General features: G+C 39.2%; 2 protein-coding genes across 2 annotated transcripts in view; one reads left to right on the top strand and one right to left on the bottom strand.

Moving 5' to 3' along the window:
* Positions 1–21,298, bottom strand: part of LOC131981544 (LIM and calponin homology domains-containing protein 1-like) — a 91,490-nt gene extending 70,192 nt beyond the window's left edge. Inside the window, exons 1-2 of the mRNA XM_059345877.1 lie at positions 21,176–21,298; positions 20,301–20,610 (exon numbers count right to left, since the gene is read on the bottom strand). Of these exons, the coding sequence (XP_059201860.1) occupies positions 20,301–20,402 (102 nt within the window). The 5' untranslated portion in view covers positions 20,403–20,610; positions 21,176–21,298. The remainder of the gene's footprint in view (positions 1–20,300; positions 20,611–21,175) is intronic.
* A 244-nt stretch (positions 21,299–21,542) lies between these two features.
* LOC131982097 (catechol O-methyltransferase-like) lies at positions 21,543–25,770 on the top strand. The gene is made up of 5 exons (XM_059346666.1): positions 21,543–21,677; positions 23,193–23,303; positions 24,467–24,756; positions 24,886–25,082; positions 25,159–25,770. Exons 3-5 carry the CDS (start codon positions 24,501–24,503, stop codon positions 25,480–25,482), a joined length of 777 nt encoding a protein of 258 aa, XP_059202649.1. The 5' UTR covers positions 21,543–21,677; positions 23,193–23,303; positions 24,467–24,500; the 3' UTR covers positions 25,483–25,770.
* The last annotated feature ends 252 nt before the right edge of the window (positions 25,771–26,022 follow it).

The following is a 26,022-nucleotide window of genomic DNA, read 5'->3' as shown; positions in this document are numbered from 1 at the left end:
CAGACTTCAGTTTTACAAATGGCTTTTTTGTTTTTACAAATGGACAATTGTGTATTGACAAATACACACTTATTTTTAAAAAACAAAATACAAGTTACAAATTAGAAAATTGTATTTGTGGATAGCAAAACACATGCAAATCAAGGACTTTTTGTAGATCACCCTCTGTGCGTTTACAGGTTATAATGAGAAAAATTTAACCCCATATAAATCCATTTGTGACTATAGATTTTAACAATGACCAAAATATTAAAAAGTTTTTTCCCTCAAAGCAGTACACAAAGCTCCATCTAGAAAAAGCTAAACTCAGCAATCTCAGATCTCATTGTAGTTTCCTTTAATGTAGAAAACACACTGGCAAAGTTAATACATGTAAACAATCTAGGGGATACACTGAATATTATATATTCCTATTCATGACATAAAGACTGAGTTATATATGTTAAATAAGTTGTTTTTTTAACAATGTGATAGATTTAGGTGGTTGTGCCACTACGGGCTGTGTATTATACATCTGCACCATGGTTTGGGCCTCTCAAGTTTTGATAACCCTCTGCTCTCTCTGCACTGCAGATCTGCCACCAGGCTTAAAACTGCTGAGGAAGGACTGGTGGAAGGAAAACTGTCCGATCTCAGCAACAATGTCCCTTTAGAGGACCAGGGAGACCAGTTGGGTGGGACAGGGACACACAGGGCTTTCATTGTGTCGCCCCACACTGGCTGTGTGTGTGTGTGTGTGTGTGAGGGGGAATGAACCTTCAAACCCTTCTTCTCAGTGCACACTCCAGGGTCTGCTGAACTTCCCTCAGTGGCACAGATGCCACCTCTTCAATTCTACCCCGGGTGTGTAATTACAGTCCCCACTCTACTAACCCAGCTCATCTCATACCAATTTGATTTTAGTGAAATTAGACACAGGAAGTAAAAGTGAGAATGAAGACACAAAAGAGTTCTGTGGAAAGTTTAAAAAGAAATTAAGTATAAATCAGGTATTTGATTGGCAAATGAAAACTCTGGGTTAACAGGTAAGGTGTCAGTTGATCAAACACACAAGGATAAGTAGCTCATGATGAACAACTGCTGTCATGCATGGATCATGTGAATTTGAGGTTACTAGATAGGCCCTCCATCAACTACAGCCCTTGGGTATGTCTGCAGATCAAACACATCCAAATCGTGGTGGTTTCCGATTTTGCACAATAACCAGCCCGTTTAGCCTGCAGAAATACCCTACTATACCATATATCCCATACATAACAGGATTTTAGTAACAACCCCCCACAGCCTGCAAGATCACAAACAAAGAGCCCCCGTGTTGACACCAGCCCTCTGAGCTAAGCTTGCTAAGCAGTTGGGCTTTTCCAGGGGCCTCCACTAGTCTCCAATATCCTGCCTGCTACAGTTTCCATGAGGCCGATGGCAGCATCCAGCCAGCAGCCACACTGGGAGCCACAGTTAGCCAGGCAGACAGGCAGGCGCCCCATCCTTGACCTGCTGGGATGGACATCTCGACGCCAGTGTGAGATCAGTCAGATTTTAAAAAGGGCTCATTTACAGTATACCTGATAAACATGTCTACAATATCAGAAAATATTTGAGCATATTTAAAGTATTCAATTTCTTTCTAAAACAACAGTGTATACTTATGGTCAATGCTGAACAATATGCAACTTTCTCAATTATAGGATCAAACCTTGGAGCTGAACTGAAATGCATACACCACCCACTCCGCTGACTCCTCTTTGCCTTCCTGCTATATTACAAAGTAAAAAAAAATCACCAAGGTCAAAGTACAACTTGTGTTACTGGGAGTTTGGTGGTACTAGTATCATCATGAGTATTATCACGAGACCTCTGTCACCCAATTACTGCAGGTACCGGATTAGCATCACTGATGGCGGCTGCAATTATTCTAAATCATTGAATGTCCCCAGCCAATATTAATCCCATGGAAACAAGGATTTAGCTTCAAGCTCATTGAAATAAGTGAAGTGTAACCCAAGTGTTATTTTCTCAGCGACTGAGCAATATGAGATTTGGCACAGTGTGCTTGTGAAGTGCACCATGCTCTGTGCAGTTTCCAAGCAACAGACCTTGAATTTTAGTAAATACAAGAAGGACGATAAGAAGTAGATTCATCTTCATGCTGTCACTGTAAGACGGGGAGGCCTGTATACCAGCCAAAACAAACAAAAAACCTTCTAAACTTTCAATGTGATAATTCTGTTCTCCAGTTGAATACTCGTTCAGACATGCCCTTCTCTTTTCTCATTACAAAGCTCTGTCCTCAGCAGGGCTGAGCTAATCAGGAGCTTCACCGACATACTGTGTCAACACCAGAGCACAGTGCGGGTTAATCAGGGTGTTTACAATGGCTTCTGCTCTCACAAGTGTTGGACAGTCTTTGGTGTAATCATGTTGAAACATCCACTTGAGACGCACCTCAAAACTGATTCCGTTACAGCTTGTTTTCCATTACACAATCAGAAAAACAGCCTACTGGTATTCCAAAAACTATAAACACTGTGGGTAGTTATTTATAGTTCAATGTCAATAAATATTTAAGATTAATTCAAAATAAAACAAGAAATATTCTTAACAATCCACAGACAAATTTAAAGGGTTTGAGAAACTTTAATTTAAATCAAAATGTGTAAACTGTATCCTTGCATGCATGTTCTGTATTTTGAATACTGAAGAAAAATACCATAAAGATAGATTTTAAAATTAAAGTTATGTAACTGCACGTGAGTTATCTTGTATTGGCGCTGTCACAAGAGGACACTTTAGGATAAGGGAGCAGGTCAGACAAAACTTTAATAACTTTGAAGATACCCTCTATCCCATAATATCGACTCAAATTCCTAAATATTTTAGTGGAAGGTAAAATAATCCTTGTTTCTTGACAGTTTCCCAAGGTTAAGCCCCTCTGTCACCCCTGGAAACATGGGCATCTGTCAGTCCAAGTTAGCACTGAGCTCCCATTAGGAAAAGGAAGCATGGAGCCAGGCTTTCCTTACCCCAAATGCACAGAAATCCTGCCATTGTGCCTCTCCCCAGGGGTTCAGGGATTTTAAGAAAGACTTCCAGGACCGATACAGTATCTTCCGAAGAGAACAAAATAACAGACTCTACTGCCGAAATTCTTTACAAGTTGCATAGTGGAATAGCAAAGATGCACTAAAGGTATGGGCAATTTGGTAAAATGTAGTTCCAATTTATCGATCGGCTGACTAACTTGTTCATTATGCTTTGGTATATGAAAATGTGTGAAAATACAGAAAAATGCCCCTAATGATTTCCCAGCCCAAAATTGTGTATTTTGTCCAAGTAGCAGCCAAAACCTAAATAATCATATTACTGTAAATAGAAGACTGAGAAAAACAATAAATGTTCACATTTAAGAATTTGGAACCAATTACGTTTTGTCATTTTGGCTTAAAAGCACAACTTGAACCACCGGTTTGTCCATCCTGTAAAATGAATGATTTTGGAAAATAACTGGTAAACACTAAATGTGCATCATCACTCTAAGAAATTTGAGTCATATATTTGACAAAGATATATGCATGTTGATTGTTTGTTTGTTTAGTAGCATGTGACAGATCATCCACTAACTGATTAAAAATCACACAGGGAAATATTTTCACTGAGATTAGGAGGTGAACTGCATGAAGACACATGCAAGTGACTGCCAGGTTACTGATTGATTGAATCCCTGGACCAGATGGAAAAAGTTAAAAACTAGTCTCTTCGGGTGACTGTTGATGTGCAGCGGAGCTACCAAACAGTAGAGAAAGGTAGATGAAAAGTTAGTGAATGCTCATGAATATCAAAAACTGACTGGATAAGGAAAGTCAGTAGAAGAAGTTGATAATAGAAGATGAAGATACAGTGGTGTGAGAAATTTGGACAACCCTAATCGTAATGCCCTTTATAATTAATACCTATGTGAACAGAAGCTAATTAATTCTTAATAACGGTAAGTTAAGTGTGAGACATTTTTTCACATTTCAAAGCAAGATTACATTTTATTTTAATTGCTTAAGATTTCAAAATCATAATGTTAACAAAAAAGATAGGAAAAAAAATCCAAAATAGTCTTTGAAAAGTTTGAAAGGATTCTGCTCACTTATATATTTGTAAGAGGCATTTAGATTTGGGCTGCCCACATTTTTTGCACACTTGTGTATATAGTACATGAATATAAATAACAATAAATATTGAGTTTGATTGCAATCACCATGAGGAGAAAACTTCAAGGGAGTTGACAGTATTGTACAGAGACTGAGGGTTGTAATGAACCATGTGCCTGATGTGAAAATATGTAGGACCAAAGAACATAGCACTGTGGGATTGAAAGCTAAACCTCCCAAAAATGCTCAAATGTGTTAAAAATAAATACTTCTTCTAAGCAGATTTCAAGAGGAATTTAGTTTTAAGATCAAGTTGTGATTACCATTGTAGGATCATGTGAGCCAATAGCCTACACTCTTTTACATAGTGGCACTAGTGGTCATATTACTCAAGCAAGACACACAGACACACAAACACACACACAGACACGCTGCAACAATCTGAGATGGAGTGATGACTGATCAGTTTGGGCAGTAAGGATTAAGTGCTGGAATTAAGCTTTGAAAAGAGAACTTCTTTGAGTTAGTTTTCAAATCTGAATTGTTTCACAACCCGCTTCATGCCTAAAATGTGAGAAGGTTCATTGACTAACGATTAGGCTTTTCTCTCATTGCATAAGTTGCTCAGTAGCTGTTTGAATAACTGATTATATCACTGAGAACATTACCAGGCTATGCCTAAGTGAGTGCACAATGCGAGAAAGAACATTAAGTACAAAGTTTCTCTAAATGTGTGGGTCTACAAACATAATTAAATAAAGAATTAGATCAGACAAAATAAGCTAGGGTGAAATTTAGATTTAATCACCTGTTAACCACTTTGATTGCATAGCTGATAAGCTTAATCATAGCAGCATACAATTTGTACAAGAGCTGATGAAGAAATAAATCCTACTTTGATCCTGACAGTTATCAATCTGTGATGTGTATTGAATTCTAGGTGTTGTCTTTGTGATCCCTCAACTTGTGAAGATGAGTGAATTCTTAGACCGCCTTTCAACAGCCCCCAAAGAGACGTCATTTTGCTTTCAGCATTGGGCTACATATAAAGTTGGGAAAAGTGATACCAAAGTAAATTCACAATTAATATCGCAACAATATCATTATCATGCATATTACTTTGGCCGTGATAATGGTTTAGTGAAAATCTGATACTGTGTCAGCCCTAGTTCCAACCAAGATGGTTTCACTACTTATTTTCACAGCTACTCAGCCCAATCATGGGGATTGTTGCAGAATGTTGGCACATTTAGTGGTGTTATGACACCTGAGGACCAAAGGTAAACCGGATCAGCACACGGACCAATTCTGGTGAATCATTCATTGCATTTAGAGTCTGGCACATAGGCAAGCTGGGTTTAAATTGGATTTACTCTGCTTTGCTAAATGTAAATGTAAAATTGAGTTTATAAATAAATACAATAGCAGACATGATGCTTAAATTCCCTGCTGAGACCTTGTTGGATCTCATATTTTAAATGACCCTAATAGATGCTAATATTGTACATCACCAAGAGCTGATTTGAAGTAGAAACAATTTCAAAATTAAACACTTTTATTTCTTGAAGGCTAAAATTATAGGCAAAGAAAAACAAAAGAATCAAAAGGTAAAGGTCACAGTGCCATGGTAAAAATGCAGATAAGCTTTCTGTTTCCTTTTACTAATAGTGTCAAAGTTGGACTGAGGCCACCGAGGGGAGCTGTCATGCTTGCCCCCAAAAGGAGGGAGGTGCAGCTGGCTAGATTAGTCAGGATTACAGTTTATCCCTGCTACCAGCAAGCTGATGGGGATAACAGCACTCAAGACCAGTGCAGTAAGATAAGCCATTCCATTGTAGGTATTTAGTTGACACTCTTAACTAGAGAGACTTGCGGTAAGTGAATAGCTCGTGTTTTGATCAAGGACAGTTTACCAGACATGCTACATAACAGCCACTGGATAAAAATAAGTAAATCTGTTTATTAGAAATGGTCTCGTGGGCTATGTTGCATTCCATGTACCCAAAGGAGGAAACAGCAACAAGAACAAAGGGACCCTTTTAAGTGACATATAAGGACTGAATTTGGCCAGTGGGATCCTTATCACTGATCTGCAATGTGTTATTGCAGAGACTGTGTATATTAGATTTGTACTTCAACGAGAATTTGTTAAATGCTCTGTCACAATTAAATAGTTGCCAACATTTAACAAATAGCCTGAATCCCTGAATTGCAGGGCTGACCTGGCGGTGATCCAGGCCTGATGGAGCACTCTGCCTGCTGCGGTCACTACACAGCGGAGAGAACAGGACTGCTCTGTACAAGTCAAACATACACCATTTAGCGGATGCTTTTATCCCCTCTACTACAGTGAGTGCTTTTGTTTTTTCAGCGTGGTTGGGCCCAGTGGATATCTGAACCCTTCACCCTGGCAGTGCCATTGCCAGACTTTAGTCACTGAGCAACAGACAACTGCCAGCTAAAAGTTGGTCTAAACTGATTGCCAAGTTGTATTCGGGCGTCAGCTTTTAGTTCCTCTTCAGTAAAAAAACAAAACATTTTTGAAGGCTGAGGTTTCGATCTGATTTTGGTACTTTCATTATCTAGTGCAAAGGGCTCTGTTTTATATTTGTCAATGGAACAGTACAGGCAATATAATGGTGTTCATTTTCTCAGATTTTCACAAGGTTTAAGTTTCCGGACAGTAGGTGGAGCTATTTATCAATTCAGTTAAGTGTTTTTTAGAAATTCTTCTTCTGTTCACTTGTTATAAACATTCTTCTTCTGTGCCTAAAGACTTACCTCACACCATGTATACAGCACTGCAAAGAAGCAGATGTAGTCATGTTCCAGCTATAAGTTGGATCACTATTGTGTTGCATTAGTCAAATTACAATAAACATTGTTTTATGGAAACATATTTCAGATCATTTTAATATTTTTGAATGCTAAAGCAAAACCGATTTCAGTTTGATGGTAATGTATAGCAGGTACAATAGTTTGTATAAACTTCAGTAATTTAATCTTTAGTTGTTCAAGAAAAAATAAAAAGGCAGAAAAGTTACTGCTCTCAATTGTTAACATGTTGCAAAGATGCTACATTGTGGCACTATGACTGTCAAATGAGAAGAGAAAGAATGAAAAAACGTGAGAAAAAGTAAGAAAGCAGACACTTATTCTCATGCAAATAACAGCTAATGGTTTTAGCTGAATACTAATAGCAGACCAGAATGCTGGTCAGGAATGGCAGGACGTGGGGCAGAAACATGGACGCTATCAATCCTAAATTAGATTCCTCCATTGGAAACATCCCCCACCAAACATAATTCAAAGCTTTCGGGGGTCAGCTGCTGACCAGAAAACCAAATACCCTTGAAAACTGTGTGTACCCATTTGCATTAGTTAATAATGAAAAGCCTTTTGTAATAAATTAGTAACATTTCTGAAAATGGATTGTGTACATGGACTTAGGAAAGCCAAATCTATTGCATAATGCAATTAGTCCTGTTGACTGCAGCTTTACAGAAAGTCCCCTCTGATATGAGAAAAATACACTGGCGACAGCAATGCTGCATCATGCAGCCCTGTCCAGACAAATGCCAGTCAGCTGAGGGCTGATTGTGTCACTTTCCAGAGTGTGGTGACAGTGTGCATTGTTGTTGGGGGGCGAGCAGCTGGGGAGCTGTGGGAGTATGTCTGTATGTGTGTGTGTGGATATGTGGGTATGTGTGTGTGCATTTGAATGGGATGGGGATTGAGAAGCTGAGGAATGCCGGGGTGAGTGTGTATAGAACCATGTGTATGAGACTGTGTGTGTGAGACAATGAAAGGCATCCCGCCTGGTTCTAAAAGCCTCCATTCATGGCAGACCTGAGTCATCTGGTTCTCTGCAGTGCAAAAAACTCTGATTCTTATCTAAAATTAGAAGGAATAATTTCCCTTCAGCTTGAAACAACAGAAAATACCTTTCTGTGAAACGAGGCAAGAGCGGAGGTCAACTTCCTAATTCAAGATACTATCCCTTTTCACCCTCTAAATTATAATGAAACCAACTGAATTTGACAGAGAATCCAAAGCCAATCTGAAAATTGATCAATAAACAAATATGTGGTTGACAAAAAAACAAGTAAGAAGTACTCACCTGTCTACTTTAAGTATTACTTTTGCTTTTTGTGATTGACATTGGACAGTGGTGTCATGTGACTATAGGTCGCTCATCACAATAGGGAATCACCCTGTTCCCCAACCAACATGCCTGGCACAATGTATTTTTAAATGTACAGATTAGTAAAAGTAAAATACCAAGAAAAAGGTGGAGAAGTTGCGCAACGCCTATGAGGACAACCATGTTATCTTGAGCATGTTAACGTTTACTAATTAGAAGTAAGCATGTACAGCTACGGCTAATGGGATGTCATTTATCTTGCATGTGTTTGGACATAAACCATAGTATTGGACAATTTGAAATTTAGACCTTATCATGGAGCTAGAGGAAATGTTAAAGAATAAAGTTATTACAGTTAAAGAGAACATGAATGGCTGTAATAAATTTCACAGAAATCCATCCAATAGTTGTCGAGACATTTCACCTAAAACTACAAATATTATCCTCATGGTTGTGCAAATAACAAGCAGGGTTTCTGCTTAATTCATTTAGTAGCGATGGCCCGCCGCTGCTATATTATGCCCGCTGGTACTTCAGAATAGGGAATTGTTTTATTTTTCAACTCCGTAGCAGTGACCACAGCGGGATGCTCCACTTCCGCTCTCTCACCGTAGGAACGAATGGAACACTGTCAGGACGTCAAACACTCAGGATATCTTAACAACCACAACAGCTCTGTTAGCATAACTCCAGTTTCTGAGTGAGGTTAGGCTTCTTTAGAGCAAATGGCAAGCTAACAACACTGGCAGCCTACACTTGTTTTCCTGGTGCATATATTTACTAAGCGTTATGGTAAGAACGTGTTAGTCCCGCCTTCAAATAAAAGCAAACACGTATAGCTTTCAAATAAGAGCTAAGCTTTGTCAAATATGATGCCTTCAATGAAAAAGAAGAACCCTTATTCTCCTTTATCAATCAAAATCAAAATCACTTTATTTATCCCCAAGGGGAAATTCAGTTAGTCTGGTAGAATCTCTGGAAGAATTAGACAGCCTGTACATAAAAATACATAAAAATTTTGCAAATTTGTGCAAAATCAGAGAGCTACCAAACAATGCTGCTCCTACATGAAGCGCATTCCATAAAATAATAATGAGTTGCTCATTAGATTGAAAACTGGCGTTAGAATTTGCAAGAGGCCACCAAATTTAGGTTGTTAGGGCAAAAAAATTATCTGGGGGAGCATGCCCCCAGACCCCCTGCTTTGTTTAGGTCCCCCATCATAGTCTCAGAAAATCCTGTGGGAAACACTGGTTCTAAAGCTTGTTTTGCAGTCAAGTATAATTTTTTTTATACTATTTATACTTCTAAATTGCTGATTGATATTTACACGTGCACACCATCCAGGGGACAAATAAACCTTTACCCCCGCTGCTAAAATTAATCCTAGAGGAAACACTGACAAGGTTGAAAGGAAACATCTGCACAAAATGTTGTGCCAATCCATCTGGTAGATGTTGAGATACATCACAGAGTGAAAACATTGTCCTGCTGATGGCGTTTCAGGAAAGGAATACCAAAATCATCCTTAATGGATTCCTTATCTTAACACCATTGTCATACCACATTATATTGTACAAAAGGGATTACACTGTGCTCGCAAAATAGCTAAAACATTGACTTGTGTCATGTACAATAGAAAAGAGCAAGCTAAGAGCTAGGAAGAAATAGGATATGGTGTCACATTATTTCTATAAGACTGTCAGTCAGCCTGCCATCCAGTGCAGGTTGCACTTGCTCCCTCGATAGTCAGAAAGAGTCCAGCTCCCCTGTGCCCCAACTCAGAAAAACTAGGAAATCAGCTCAGCCTGCATGACCCAATTAGAAACATCCCTTGGACGTTGGAGAAACATCAGTGTCTGTCCTATCCATCAAACAGTCCCACATGCCAACTAAGAACAGCGCCAAATGCTACAAGATACAGAAAGAAGTGTGACTAACACCTTATTGGATATGTTTTTAGACTGCTCATGCGCTTTCTCAACAGAATAAAGGGTCAAACCTACATGAGACATCTACAACTGTTGGGCACAAAATAAGCTCTAGCAGATGTGGGGTGAGGACAGCACACTGTTTACTGTGAGATATTTGCTGGAGGGAATGGAGAAGAATCTTGTATATTTGCAAATGTTTCCTCCAACCGGTCTAAGAACTTAAACCTGTAACCTTTCAGTCAAACGCCCACAAAACAAAAAATCAATAAATATGAGGCAAATGGGAGGCATGCAAAGTGACCCACATTGTCTGTGAATAAGGGCAATCAATAGAGTGATGGCAGATTACATGACTCGGAGGTACGGCCTGTAATTATGGGCAAAGATTAGAGAACAAGCTTGTGACTGAAAGGTTTGAATGGGTGAGATGAAAAAAGTCTGTTTGGAAGAAGTTTAGTATTTTGTGGACTTTAATGAACAGAGTGATGGCTACTGTACAGAGCAGATTTAGGGTGTCGTAGCCGTCTTCCTGTATCTGCTCAACAAATCCAGTGTTGAATATTTTAGATCAGCTTGATGAATTTAAAGAAGACAGGACACTTCTACAGAGTTTTGTGTGTCTGTATCAAGGTCATCTATGGTTTGTGGCTGCTTAATGAAAAGGAGAGCAGATCCTTCAAGTTAAACTTAAAAAGCTTTCATTTTATGGTTAGTTCAAATGAATATCACGAGCTGACAACAACTCTAGGGCTTTTTTGGACATGCTGTGGCTTTCATGATGAAGTAGCACAGCAAAATGCGAGAAGATTACATCATAAATTCTGTTTCAAGAATGCCCTGGAGTGACTTTGTATTTCTAAAGAAAATATTAGTGGCAATGTCTTAATTGAAGCAGCTGCGGTTAGTGCAGCGACCAACAGAAGGGAAGTTTCTTCGGGTCATTAACTTTCATTTTTCCCTTGAATGTCTCATAATTTTACAAGGACTAGATTTAAGTTTCATAGATTCAGGATGAAGAGAGTCTAACCTCAAGCTTGCCAGCACCCAATCAACTGTTGGACACACCCACAGTAAAACATGAGCTTTACCAAAAAAGGCACTTTCAGGCAAATAGCAGCTCTACAAACACACAGGGAAAATATCAGAAAGTTAATAATGCATAAAAAACATTTAAATTACGATCTTAAGCCTATTTACCGTTATAAGGCAAGTTGTTTTGTTGAAGCCATTCTCTAAATGCTTGAAATTGACTTTAAAACAGCCAACATTCCCATTCCTCACAGTACCACAGTGTCAACATCTGTCAGCTATGTTTCTCTTCAGAGTGAGCATTAGATGCACTGGCTCGTGTGGCAAGTCACAACAACTGCTAACAGCTTCCCTGCAATGTGTGGCTGTGCAGCCCTGGCACACAGCCGGCTGTACCTCCTTCACTCTGGTGCTCATTGTGTCCGTGTGTGTGTGTGTGTGTGTGTGTGTGTGTGTGTGTCGCACTGCAGTTGGAGTGCCAAGCTGTCTTGCTCTCTCCTCCTTGAAAGCTCTTTTTCTCTTTCAGTGCATGAACACACAGACGTGACAGCGGAACAAGATGAATATGTTCACCTTGTCACAGACAGACTTGCAACATCAGGCAATAACAGGCACGCACACAGAGCCTGAAAGTCAAAGGGACATGAAGACTGAGGAGATGATATTCTTAGTGCTCTGTTAGCAGTTTCATTATCCCATTCCTTTATTTATCCAACAGTTCTCTATACTGCTTATCCAGTTTAGGGTACATGTGGGCTGTAGCCTATCCCAGGGTGCTCTCAGTGAGGGTATGTCCTGGACAGGTCACTAGTGTATCACAGGCGTAAAATGAAATTATTTAATAATTGGGATGACACCGTTTCTACTATCCTTAAGCCTATAGTTCAGACTCATTTAAATAAAGGCCTGTCTTTGGTTTGTGATAACTTGACATCAACCTAACAACTTAATAAAGTTGCTTTAACCTGTGGCCTACTTTATTTGAATATATATTTGGTTGTGAAATGAAGTCTGCAGTTTTTTACGAGATAAGTTGAGCCATTTGGCCTTTCTTTTCCTCGCTTCTTTGGAAGAGCATATTACTCATGTGTGTCTACTTTGGCAGGTATAGCCATCACTTTGCAGATATTGGAAGTGAACAGCAGCCAACAAATCCACCGCTTTATTTAAAAAGCTCCTTGAGATGAAGGGCATTACACAAGTCGGCTACAGGCAGGACACACATGAGCACCAGAATGGCTAATTATTAGAGATGTTGCCTTCAAGATCAGCTCTGGGAAAAGGAAAACTGTGGTCATTAATTGTCAAAATGTCACTCCCTATATGACACTGGATTTCCAGAAAATGTGGAATACCCTTAAGTGAATTCATGTAGCCTCAGGGACTGAATGAACAGACATGCAAACATAGTGGGGAGGGAGGGGGGGGGGGGGTGGGGGGGGGCTAATCTCCCATCTACTTTGGTAATCCACCACATAATCACCTCTCACCCCAAACGTGCATGTGTTCATAAAGACCCATCTGGAGTCAGACTGGCATGAAAGCATCTAACCATGTCAAACACACTGCAATGCCTCCTGTAGCACTCAAATCATTTAAACGGTATAACTAAAACTTGAAGATATAGTTATAATTGATGGTTGAATAATAGACTCACGGAAACATCCAATCCCTTGTTCTTTCACTAATGCCAGTGTGTCAACACACCAGCTCTTTTCCCTGCATCACCAGGAGAGGACAGACGGCTTCTGCTGAGATTAAGAAGATCATAACCACAGGATTAGTCATTAGCATCTTACTTTCAGGGATTTCTCATTTGAGTAAGTGACTGAAGCGGTGTGGTGCTGATTTATGTACTGGCAAAGACAGAGCTTCAATCAAATTGTAAAAAATATCAAATTGTGTAATGCACTTATACCAGCTCCAGCTCAGCTGAGCAGAAAATAAAAGGTTTGTTTTGACTTGTTCAATGTGCTTTGGATGCTTTAATTTATATTTTTTTAATTTGCATGAATCAGCCTCGTCCATTTTGTCCAAATTGCTTAAATATGACATTTCTTAACTATGACCATAAACATGGCAGATGTCATAAATTGGGTCCAGAATGCAGAGAAACCAAGTGAAAGACTTGGGCAGCTGACATTAATCATGTCCATGTTTCAACTTAATTCTCATCCTGGTATAATACATTTAACTGTGTCCTCTAAGCTCATCATTCAGGCTGCACAGTGAGAAGAGGGGGGGTTGTGGTAGACCATGGATTTCCAGTTCATCAGAGCATTGAGATGAGTGATGAAGGGGACATCCTCAATCTAGTCTAAACCCTCCTCTGACAGACACTTCCTTCTAAAATTGCATTTTTCCGTGGCTTGTAGTCATGGCAGTGCATCTTCTGTACTTTGATAATAGCTGACAAGAAAGCTCAGCACTTAACACGTCAGTCTACTCTGTAGGAAATAACGACAATGCCTCCAAACTGGGAATTACATCATGGATGGATTCAGATGTGACTACAGATCTTTCTAAGCACATGGCAGCAGCTTTCCAAAACAGCCTGAGGCCAAGAACACAGAGGTGTGCTGCATTTCTCATGTTCTGTTGCTGTCATGGCATCCAAAAAGAAAAAGAGTCTTTCCTCGGGCAGATTTGAAACATTAAAATGTTATAGGGCTGGTATGAAGTTAATCCTCTTATTTTGAGTAATGTTCGGTCACTCAAAGACATTTTGACATACAAATGGCTGTTGCTGGTTGTGCTTTAGTTTCAGTAAGATTGACCTTTTGGTCAGGGACCTGTTTCACTAAACATCAGGCTATCATGACAATCAATGGTAAATGGTAAATGGTAAATGTACTTATATAGCGCTTTTCTAGTCGCTTTGCGACCACTCAAAGCGCTTTACAATACAGACTGCGCTCATTCACCCTTTCACACACACATTCATACTGGTGGCAGAGGCTGCCCTAAAAGGTGCCACCTGCCACCATTGGGAATTCATTCACACACCGATGAACACAGCACATCGGGAGCAATTTGGGGTTAAGTATCTTGCTCAAGGATACTTCGACATGTAGGCTGCGATGGTCAGGGATCGAACCACCAACCCTTCAGTTGGGGGCCAACCAAATCTACCAACTGAGCCACAGCCGCCTAATGACGAGACAATCACGGTGCATCTATGTGTATACATCAGCAGTGCCTGTGCAGAAAAAACAATAGTATCTAATCAGAAAAAAATACACCTCCACATTAATGTGGGAGTTCAAGCATCAAGATTCAACTCTCGCATAGATGGACCTCTCCACAGTGTTGCCTCCACACTGGAGAAAGGTCTGGCTGCCCCTTTATCATTCGGCTATATGGGAAAAAACATTCCAGTTGTTCCTTAAACCAATTACAACTGTCTTGGGTGGTTCCATGCGCAGGATGCAGCGATGATGCCCCTGAATAATTGATAGCGGATCTGTTTTGTTCGACACAGCACTCAAACGGAATTCCAATCTACCCAGTAACAAAACCTTGATCGAGTGCTATATTCAATGTACAACTATTACATCTTTTGCAAAGACACTTTAGATGCAACTATGCAAAACTAAGAATACGGAGGTGTGGAGAGATTGTTTTTCACAATGTGTGAGGATCATCATCCGTGTTCTTGGCAACTATTACTCTCTTTTCACCATTTGCTGGCTTGGTTCATCATTTCCTGGCTACTTAACTTGAACTTTTCATAGCAAACTGCAGGAGCTGTCATCTCGTCTTGTCCTGTCTGGCACTTTAACCTAATTAACTACATCTCGTTCTAGATTAGATTGATCCCAATTGTCAGTATTTCACTCATGGCAAGTAGTGATTGATTGAAACCTGCTTATTAGTGTAGTCTAGGATCTATGTCAATCCTTTTGCACAGGACTTACACAAGACAAGATAAAATACTGTGTATACTGAGAAAAGCAGAATGAGGAATACATCTCCAATCAAAGTGATATCTTTGCTGAGCTGACAATCTAATAACATGTCTGGTGATTTGGCTGTTGGGTAGAATGATATCATTGGAATGATATCAGCTATTGACATGTAGATGATATCCCTTTCAGGCATGTTACAATGGAACATTGTATTATAAACAGCCCCCTAAGCATGCCATGACTTGGATAGAAGGAGGTGGGGGTTCAGGGTTACAGAGAAAAAGAGAAACTCAGACAATACAGAGCTAATAGAGAAGATACACTGAACTCGTTGAGACAAGCTCTAGGAAAAAAAAACTTGGTGCCAGGAGAAATTAGTTACATTACAAATGTTTAAACCATAACACAGGTTTATCAAGCATTAACAGTATCAGTGAGAGAATGAGTGATGAATGAGCCATGTAAACCACCAATTCCAACATAATATTAAAGGAACATATTGCAAAAAGTATGCAAAGAGCACTGACCATACTTATTTCTGTAGCAATCAAATAGTGACCCCTTTTTGCAGGGACTAAGGTACAAAACTTAAACACTGGGAAAAAAGACCACGCATCACACATTTAATGGCTGTTTTAAAAGATCTGCAGGCACAGAAAGGATTGCATGACATATCATTAACCAGCTTAAATTAATATGCAGAGAAAGTCCAAGATGACTGGCCCTTTTTTGCAGACACCAGTGCCTACTCAGCTGTCATGGGAAAGCTTCACTTTTAAGCAGGTCTTAAATCATGTTGTGTGTTTTAAGCTGTATAAAACAGTCTCTCTGGCAACTGCTGGTCTATATAGACATAATTCATTAATTTCTGCTGAGTAGGATTTACACAGAACAGCAACCAGTTTGAAGTACTTCAGTGAGTTAATCTCTCACATTGTGTAAAACGCACAACATTTCTTTTTTAGTCCATGTTTCAAACCTTTTTTGCTTTTCTTTTAAGTTTTAGCTTACATAATCTAAGCTTTTTCCATTTTTTCCAATGCAAAATCTTGATGTTAATTTGTTACATTTGTTAAGTCTGACATTTTCTTTCCATGCCTTTAATCATAAACACAGCCAGTGATGGAATTACGCAACTCGAACAAAGTTATTTTCTCACAATTATGCTTTGTTAATTTCCCAACAGCAAAGTAGTTCTCAACCACAATTCAGAAGAAAGCCAATTCATCTAACCACTAAGAGGTATTCTGGTGAAAACAACCAGTGAGATAATTTCATTGGGTTTCCGTTCATGCAAACACCCGGTGGCTACATGACACAAATCAATCACCCCCATCAAAGGACTAGTCTGGCTCTTCAGAAGTTCAGAGCAGCTTAAACACCATCATTAATGACAGCGTTACTGACAAGACGGTGAGTGGAAGCGGCAGGCAAGGAAGTAATAAGTGCAGGTGTGAATGCTTTATCAAGGTGTGGGATTTTACAGACGGGGCCATTGGTTGCCATTTGTCTGAGCTCAACTCTCATGGTGATACATATGAAAGGGGTTATTTTGTAATTCAAAGAAGAGGATAAGTGTTACATGCTTTTTTAGTCAAAGACTATCTTTGGTCCAAATCTTCATGGGAAAATGTTCTTTGCACATTCTCAAAAATGTTTCAGGACTTTGACAAAACCACACCTGTGACTGATCAACTGTGGCTGCTCATGTTCACTGAATGCTGGTAGAGACAGTTAATAGTGAAGATATAAGACATGAAATATAGTAGAGATAGAGTGAAGACATGAAAAAAGTTGAAGATAGGTTATCTTCTTTCTTTCAGTAACACTAAATGAATTTATATTTTCTCATCCAGCAAAACTTTTTTCAGTGCAATCCATCTTGTGAATGAAAGAACATAAAACATGATTACGTCTTTGTGATTACATTAACATAGTCGGAGATTTTTAGAAAAAAAATTGTGATCTAGCTAGCAAAGTCATTTACAGTGCAAACGCTCACATGCTCTATGTCTACACGGGTTTTTTAGGTATATAATAAAAGTCTGACACAGCTCAGCAATTCAGGAGTTCATTTACTTTTACAGTGGTGCTACGGCAACCTACAGGGTAAAATCCAACGCTGAACTATAAATCAGTTCCTACTCCGGATGCAACTATGGTGGGACCACCAGAACAGGTTTACAGAGGAGCATAAATCTGGCATTCAACAGGAGTCTTAAGGGTTTCTGTGTGGTTAGCTCTGCACAGATTTCAAATTTTTCTCACCTGCCAAAACAAACCAAAATTAAAGAGTAACTGCTCCATGTTATTAAAAAAAGCATGGCAAACACGCTGTGTGAAACAGCACAAGGAAGTAATCAAACAAGCCTCTGCAAGACATGTCAATGTTATTTCATTGTTTTTTGCATAGGTGACATGGACAGTCAGCCATCGGTTAAAATGGCACAATTTTAAAAAGGTCTGAACACTGACATTTAGGTTCACTTAGCTTCAATTGCTGTCAACAGCTTCATGTACAACCCTATAATGATACAAAGGAGAGGACAAAGACAGTAAAAACTTTGCTTACACAAAACGATATATGACTGCAAATTTGAACAACAGAAAGCACACACGTTTCTTGGCTGGAGTCTGTTTTTGCACTTTTTGCCACTTACAATACACAACAAACAGAACACCCGTTGTTATAACCTCTAGCCTCAAGTCCTGACACCGTATATGACATAGCGGTTGAATATACGGCGTCAAACATTGGCTGTTGGGATACTGACTGACGCTTTGTGTTGTTCTTTTTATTCAGGATCCAGTGACATGTCTCTGGTCCCTGAGGTGACTGAAGGACTGTCACAAGGTGTGTATGGGTAATGAAATCAGTCCCCGCGGGGCAAGGGTGACAGCAGAACAACAGCACAGGAGTGGTATCAGTTCACTCCCACCTTTTCAGCTTTTAGCCCTGATCTGCCTCAGAGATTCTAGGTCAGTAGTGGCTTTTTAAAGACTTGATATGGGCCTCCAAGGAGTTTGGTGCTGCTAAATAGGTCTGTAATGGCGCCTGACACTCTTAAAGAGGATCTGTCATTTCCATTAGAACTTTGAGATGTAATACAATTGGATGACTTTTAACATAGCGTGGAAATAATTACACATCAGGTTGTTGGTAAGATATCCACAGTTGAAAACGTCAAAAAAATACTAGCCTCCAACTACTCTGTGTATAAAATTGTTAATTTCTTCTTGGTGATACAGAGGTAGTGTGCCGCAGCAGCAATGAGAAAATACATTAAATACAGCACTAAAATTGATAGGTGGAGCAGTCTAAATCAATACAAATGCAGTATGGCAGCTGGTGATTACAAAAACTGATTAGATATGCAGAGATATCAATATGGCTTAGCCAATACCACCATCTAATATTACCCTTTTTAATGCTGACCAATATTGACACTGGCATCATAAAGAGTCTCAGTAAAAGGTAATACACAGGGAATTTTTTTTTACATTTCTTGTTTCAGGTAGTTAATTAATTTTCTAATGATAATCTGATATTAAAATTTAGCTCCAGATGGGTACTATCAATCTGTCTACTAATGTTGTCATAGAATAAACCTGGATCAATACAATGCTGCTTTTTTTAAAGCTGATGTCAGATGTTAGTAAGATAATATGTCATGAACAGTCAATATTCGCTAAATACTAATCACAGGTAAACAGTGGAGAGGTAGCACAACTTCAATCTCAATCACACTGGAGGGACAGCAATTAAGGCAATGTTGGTACACTAAAGAATGCTGTACGTTTCTACTTCAGAGATCAAAAATGTGTTTTAAATTGGTTTTGGCAGAAAACAAAAAAAAAGGAAAAATACACAAGATATTTTTTCAACAAATCATGTGGTCTATCAAATGAAAATGCCCATCACATTTCCCCAAGGCCCAAAAGTTAAGCAGTTTAAAAAAATTATATCTACTTACAAACTTAAATGTGTAATCTTAGAAGACTAACAAAACCAGTAAATATCAACTTTAAAGACTTTTTTGTTGAAAAAAATTACTTAAATTATTAATAACTTTTTCTGTCAATTGACAAATGGACTAATCCTCTAAGCTCTACTATCAACTTCTTTTCACTTGTTAATGAGGGTTGACTGATAGATTTGCTGTTGTTACAGATAATAAAGGCTGTATGGCTCGCACTGAACGTGTCAATGCTAAGTTAAATGTAAATGAGGGACCCACTGCCCCAGAATCCTTACCAACACCCCTGCTCCACTGAATCACTCACTTCGTGCCACAGTGGGCTTCAGCTCAGATTTTGAAGGCTTTATGTAAACCTGCAAAGCTGTGACTGTATTCCACCAACATGCAACAGATAATCAACCAGTCATCAGTGTTTTGAAGGCTGACAAGAGAACAGCTCACTGCAGGATGACAAAGTCAAATGCAATGGGGGCAGGCAAGTGTCGTGATTGAAATTCTCCTAGAACAAAACCTTGTTTGTGTGATTATTGTTCACCAGGCTCGCAATGAGGCAAAAATCCATTCCACATGATGCATTCATTGTTTTCAGCCAAACACGCACCAGGCCCCACAGCAGCCACAGCTACTGTACAATGGCCCTCACCAAAAACAACTGAAAGCCTGCTGCAACATTTAGGAGGGTCTAGCACTACCATGTGCAGAATCCTATATAAGATATTATAGTGTAATTGTAGTTAGGTTACATCATTACAGATTAAGATAGCTTTAGCTTTTGAGTGTAATAAGGTACTTATTGACTTAACCAGGGGAAGTTATTAGAGGAATATAATATTGCAAACGACTAAAATACCAATAAATTCCATATTCGCAAAAAAAGAATAACTGAGCAACAGTCATACTGTAACCCACCACAGTAACTTCATAAGAATACATAATATGAGAAGATCACCTCAGAATCTGACTAAAATTATTGCAGTTTTAGTCATCTTTCAACAGGTGACGAAGCAATAAAATCAAACTGTCGTTTAAAGGAGAAGGCGCTGCAGATACACACCGCAAACCAGTAACTAAGGCCACACAATGACAACACAACACCTGCACGACACGGAAGCAAAGTGCTCAGGAGTTAAAACACTGTTTGGACTCTGTGTCGGATCTCCATGACTCACCTCTATCCATGTCTGCGCCTCCTGAAACGCGGAGTCTGCGGCCGACTCGGTCACAGGGTGATGCTGATGAGACTGTACTATGTCTGCAACCGGACTTGCCATTGGCGAAGAAGCTCTGCTTTCCAACTGTTATTAAAGCCTGGGAAAGGTGTATAAGAAGCTCTGTGCCGCGTTATTCCACCAAAAAATGGACGTGAATAGTTGCCTGTCAGCACGTTCTCCTCCGTTAGTTGTAGGTGTTGCAGCAGCAGCAGCACCGGCAAGGCGAACGAACCAGTTGCTGCTCTCCAGTATCGCTCCTGTTGGGAGTCTGTGGGAAGACAACCAGCGTTAAGTACGCCACAGTCCCTTACACGGCTTCCGGTGAGACCGCTCAAAATAAAAGCTTCAGTTGAACACTACAGAATCGGGGGCATTCAAATGAAACCCAAATAATATTCAAATGTTATAATACATGTGGCAACAGTCACCCATGATATCACACGCTTTAAACGTCCCATAATTTGGACCCTCAGCATTTTATAACGTAAACCATCTAACTTAAGTTTGCGTTGGCTATGTTATCGTAACATAATGATAACTGACAAAACTTATTGAGAAAATGACGTTAGCAATTCACCTGCAGGCCCAATGAAGTTACGTTAGCCTGAGCCAAACAGTTTGCCGACTCAAAGTTCAAAGTACAAACATTAACAGTCACAATTTGGGCTTTTTCTTTAGCTAATTTTCACACCTAAGAATTCGAATTTAACTTACATTAACTTGAGTTAGTGACTAATTAACGTACTATTATAGTCTCTTCAGAGCGTTAGTCTGTGCGTTAGTCTGTTTCTCAGAAATAAAAACCGGACACTATCTATACTATATTATCTTACCGCTCATTGAAGGGATTTCCAGATCCCTCAAAGACTCCCTTATCCAACTGAAATGAAACATATATTCCAATGTCTGCTCCATTTAAAATGTGTTTCAAGTTGCAAGAAAAACAACAAACTAAAACTTAACAGTAATTACAACCGGAAGTTAACGTGGGTCTTTTATTTTGCGCGGGACAAATCAACAACACAGGCAACCGGAAATTGCGCATTTAAAGAAATAATGAACTATTTATACTATTATTATTACTACCGGCATAATAATAATAATAATAATAATAATAATAATAATAATAATAATAATAATAATACCCACTAGAAAATAATAGTTTCGCAGGTGTATCGCACCGGAAAGAGATCAGTTTATTATACTAGGCTACTTCTGCTTCACCCTTGTTTAGCTGTATAATTAAGCGATACGTTTGCTTCAAACCAAGAGACTCGTTAATGTGGAAAACTAGATGGATTTGTATGGAAGCTGGAAATGTCTTTTAAAAGAGCGGTAAGTGTTTCTCAAAGTTCGGCTATGAAAAGGCTATCTGTACTAGCCGGGCTAACTAAATTTCATAAATGCGAGTTAAATTTGCCTTCAAAGTGGCCTACTATTCATTTTACACGCAGGATAACCTTTGTTATTATTTGCAATATGTGGTGTGTTATTGCGGCTCATTGGACTTCAACATTTGTTTAGGCTCTTATTTTGGTAGCCGAGCCGCTTTGCTTCCTGTAGTAATCTAGCTGTCGCTGGCTAACTTGACACCGCTGGACTGACAGGACTTGCACGCCGCAGTATGATCCGCTCCAATGGCCAAAAATACACAGAGCAGCGCCGCTCCACCACCAACCAATGAGGGCAGCAACACACTGGGGATCTCACACCCACTTTCACTATATGGGGCAACCGAGGGAGCAGAGAGTTCACTGATTGAGAGCAAAGGCGCCCAAAAAGAGAATAATTTAGTCATTGGTCATCATAAGGCTAAAAAATAATTATACTAGTATTAAATATATATATATATTTGTTTATTAATCTATGCTCATATCACTTCCACCAGTTTGATTTAGATACAAATGATGCTTTCTGTTATTTGTGGTCTAAAAAATATTAATATGGAATGGTTGCCATACAAATCTGTCAAGGTGAGAAAACAATTTCCTTCTAAGTCCTAAACCTCATGTTGAATAATTAAAATTAAAAAACCTCTATAGCTTAATGGTTAATTCATATTCACTTCCCCCCGTCAGTTAAATATCAATTCCTGTTGTCAACACAGTCGTTAAGGCAACTTAACGAGACATAGGGGATCCTCTAGATGGCAACAAAACAAAAGCAAAGTTGCACTTGCACAACAACAACTTGAACACAGGAAACATGGTTTTGACTGTAATCAATCTGCAATCGAAATGTGTTATCTCCCCTGCTGCCCACCTGTTAACACTGCCCTTTCTGTTCTCTGGATTGTCAACAACAAGCAAACAAGCCAGGTATACTGATTATAATCGAATGTTTTACATATTTGCTTCCTTTGGGTGTTTTTAAGATATTCTAACAGCATTTAAAGTGAAACACACAGCCATTCTGGTCAACAACTCAGCACAATCAGGGAGATTACTCAAAATAAATGGACAGAAACACACACAATTTCAACATTTTATGCATAATACAAAACAAACAAAAAAACAAAACATCAAAAGCTTTTTGTTTCTTAAACTGTATCCTAAATAAGATGACATCAATCCAGATTTTTCCATACACCCTGTGTTGTCCCCAGGCTTTGTGATATTCTAACATATTTGCTGACCTCTTGTGGAATAACGCAGCAGCACTGAAACGTGGGAGGAGGAGCTTCAGGCAGGCTTACTGTTTGTGTGTTCATTTGTACTCACTCGCCACTCAACTCTTCTCCTCCTCTGGCTTCGATTTCCTGGATACCAAAAACAGTTCAGTGGTTTTGTTTCATGTGATCTTTGTCCCATAGTATCTGTGTCTCAGAGAGAATCATGGTTTGTTTTTCAGTTGTCCGGCTGTTTCCAATAAGTTGCTCACCTTGTTGACTTCCAGGAGTGACAGTCCCATCTGTGTTTGACAGGACACACTCTTCACCTGGACGAGCTACAGGGCTGTTTGGCAAGTATTGCACCTCATTTTATCATTTTGTTTAGTCTCAAGAAATCTGTCAGTGTAATAGTTAGACAAATTTGCTTTGTTAAACATGTTTATATGCAGTAGCCTATAAATCAAGGAAGTGTCTCTAATAAAATGAATTGAATGAAACCCTGAAGGGCTTTTGCAAAAAGAAAAAAAAGGAGAAAAAATACGCCCACACATCACATGTGTCTCTAAATCTGTGCAGAAAGGCTCTATCTTTGTGCTATTTTTGACTTTCTGAACAAGCTTATTCCACAGTGTAATGTTTGGTTGTTCCTTTTTATGGGTCCTGTAAATTGAGGTATATTTATGAGCCAAAAAGAGTTACATCCAGCTTACAGAATAATGTTTGAACATGCAAACGGAAATGCAGTCTCTTGTTTATTCATTGATAAAACATTGGCAAATGGAGTATCTATACTCTGTAGGAGACCTATTAATTAGAAACCTGGGATGCAGTGAGGTGTATATTCACATATATGGCTGAGAGTCTGCAGATTTTTTCATTAAAAACACTTATTTGATTGGAAATAAAATACATATCCTGTCTGCCTCTCATGATAAAGTTTCATTAATTTAAAACGGTGTTGTGACTTTGGCCCATGACCCGAGCGGATAAGCGGTTAAGGATAATGAATGAATGAATGAATTACTTTGGAATGGAAACCTTTTTACAGGCTCATGCAAACAGAAATACTATATTGTGTCTGCAGGGGGAGCCAGAGGTCAGTGTTTTCCTATTTTTTACTGGTTGCAAGTTAAAAAGAATTATGAATGATTCAAATCATATAATAATGCTATTTGATTTTAAAGGATTTGATGACTGAGCAAACCAGAAATTTGACAATTTGACCTGTGTATCCTCACTAATGGTAATAATAACTAGAGAACACACAAAGAGATAATAAGAAAATACCACATCATTTATGTCAAAGACATGGTCATGGCTGCCTAAATAAGTTACTGAAAATAAAAATTTTTTTGCACAAATAATAAGCAGGGATTTATTAATAACTGGAACAGAGAAGCCACAATCAGTATTGGAAAAACTATAAGTAACTAAGTGCCCTCTTAGTTATATACTAAGAGTATATAAGAGTTCTACAAACTGATTTCAGTCTCTCTTCTCTCCTCATCCACAGGTTTTGACGCTTTTTTACCTTTACATCTTTTAAAATGTGGCTCATGGTCGTTTCTGCCCCGCTGCTTCCTGCCCTCATCATGGTCTCCAGTCATTATCGTGTCAAAGTTGCCTCACTGTGCCATCGAGCTCTGGCCTGGGCGCTGCGGCTGGTGCGAGGGAGAGTGTGTGTAAGGAGCACCCACAACTTTGTCTTCTCCAAATGCACCCATGGTAAAGCTGACAGCGTCCTGGAGACCTTTGACCTTTACGCAGACACACACCCCTCCCTCTGCATCGGCCCTCAGACCGGTCAGTATGCATTAGAAGTGGAAATCAGTGCTTTTTGTTTAAAAATCCATGTCTCAAAATGTATCACTGATATGAAAAGGATACAGGTGGAGAAATTAGCAGCACTCCTGTTCCTGTCACGTCTCCTAGGTGACGCACTGGATGAGGTGGTGAGGCGTGTCTGTCCCTCCCGGGTGTTGGAGCTGGGAATGCACTGTGGCTACAGCTCTGTCCGCCTGCTGCGTCTGCTGCCCCCTGCTGGCAGACTGATCACAGTGGAGCTGGACCCACTCACAGCAGAGCTCGGGGAGGAAGTCATCATGGTGGCTGGATTCAAACATTCACAGGTACCAGAGGGGGGATACGCCTTTTACTTTCCTTCACTCAAATAGAAGATAAAGGCATTCTCACCTCTCTTTCCAGTTCCAGGTGTTGACATCCAGCTCAGCTGAGGCCATCCCAACTTTGCGTTCATTTCTTGACCTTATTCAAGGGACCAGTGATGGGCTAAATCTGGTGTTGATGGACCATGACCCCCAGCAGTACCTCCCAGATCTGCTGGCTCTGGAGAGAGAGCATCTCCTCTGTCCTTCCGGCTGCTCCATCCTTCTGATCTACAGGAACCAAAGAGATCTCAGAGATATCCTGGGTCACATCAGAGTGAGGCCTGACTGCTACTACATCAAGTCAGAGCTTCAGTTTATGATGGAGATCTTCTACCAAAGAGAAAGTTCAGTTACATTATAATACAATCTAAAGGTGTGAGTGTGTGCTTTTAGTTTGTGTGGATTATACCAGCAAATGGTGCTAAATATTTTTTCATCTCTAGTATTATTTATGGGTCAAAGAATTTGAGGATAATAAAGAATTAAGTATTTTCTACAATTTGTCAAATTGTGCTGTTGTTTTCCTTGGATGACTTGATAAACTAAACTAAAATAGTATTATTAATATAAATGATGGTGTTCCTGGAGATAAATAATTAACAGCAGAAAAGTAAAGTATAATATTATAATTATATAATTATATGCAGATGTTTTATCAGTCTGTCATATGTGTCCCCCAAATTACAAACAAAACAATTAGATTACAATAAAACATAAGTAGAGGAGATACCAAATATGTCTTATTTTGGTATATTTTATGACATTATAAAAACAAAATCACAAAGCTGCTTGCACAATCCCTTCTCACAAAAAAAAGAAAAACATGTCTAGATGTAAAGCACACAGTAACCACATGATGGCGCTCTCTCCTTTCAAAAATAATAAAACTCAGGTATTGAAC

This window comes from Centropristis striata, chromosome 12 (assembly GCF_030273125.1).
Source record: "Centropristis striata isolate RG_2023a ecotype Rhode Island chromosome 12, C.striata_1.0, whole genome shotgun sequence".
Classification (NCBI taxonomy): Eukaryota; Metazoa; Chordata; class Actinopteri; order Perciformes; family Serranidae; genus Centropristis; species Centropristis striata.
Note: the sequence above shows the minus strand (reverse complement) of the source record. Positions and strands in the feature narration are given on the sequence as shown.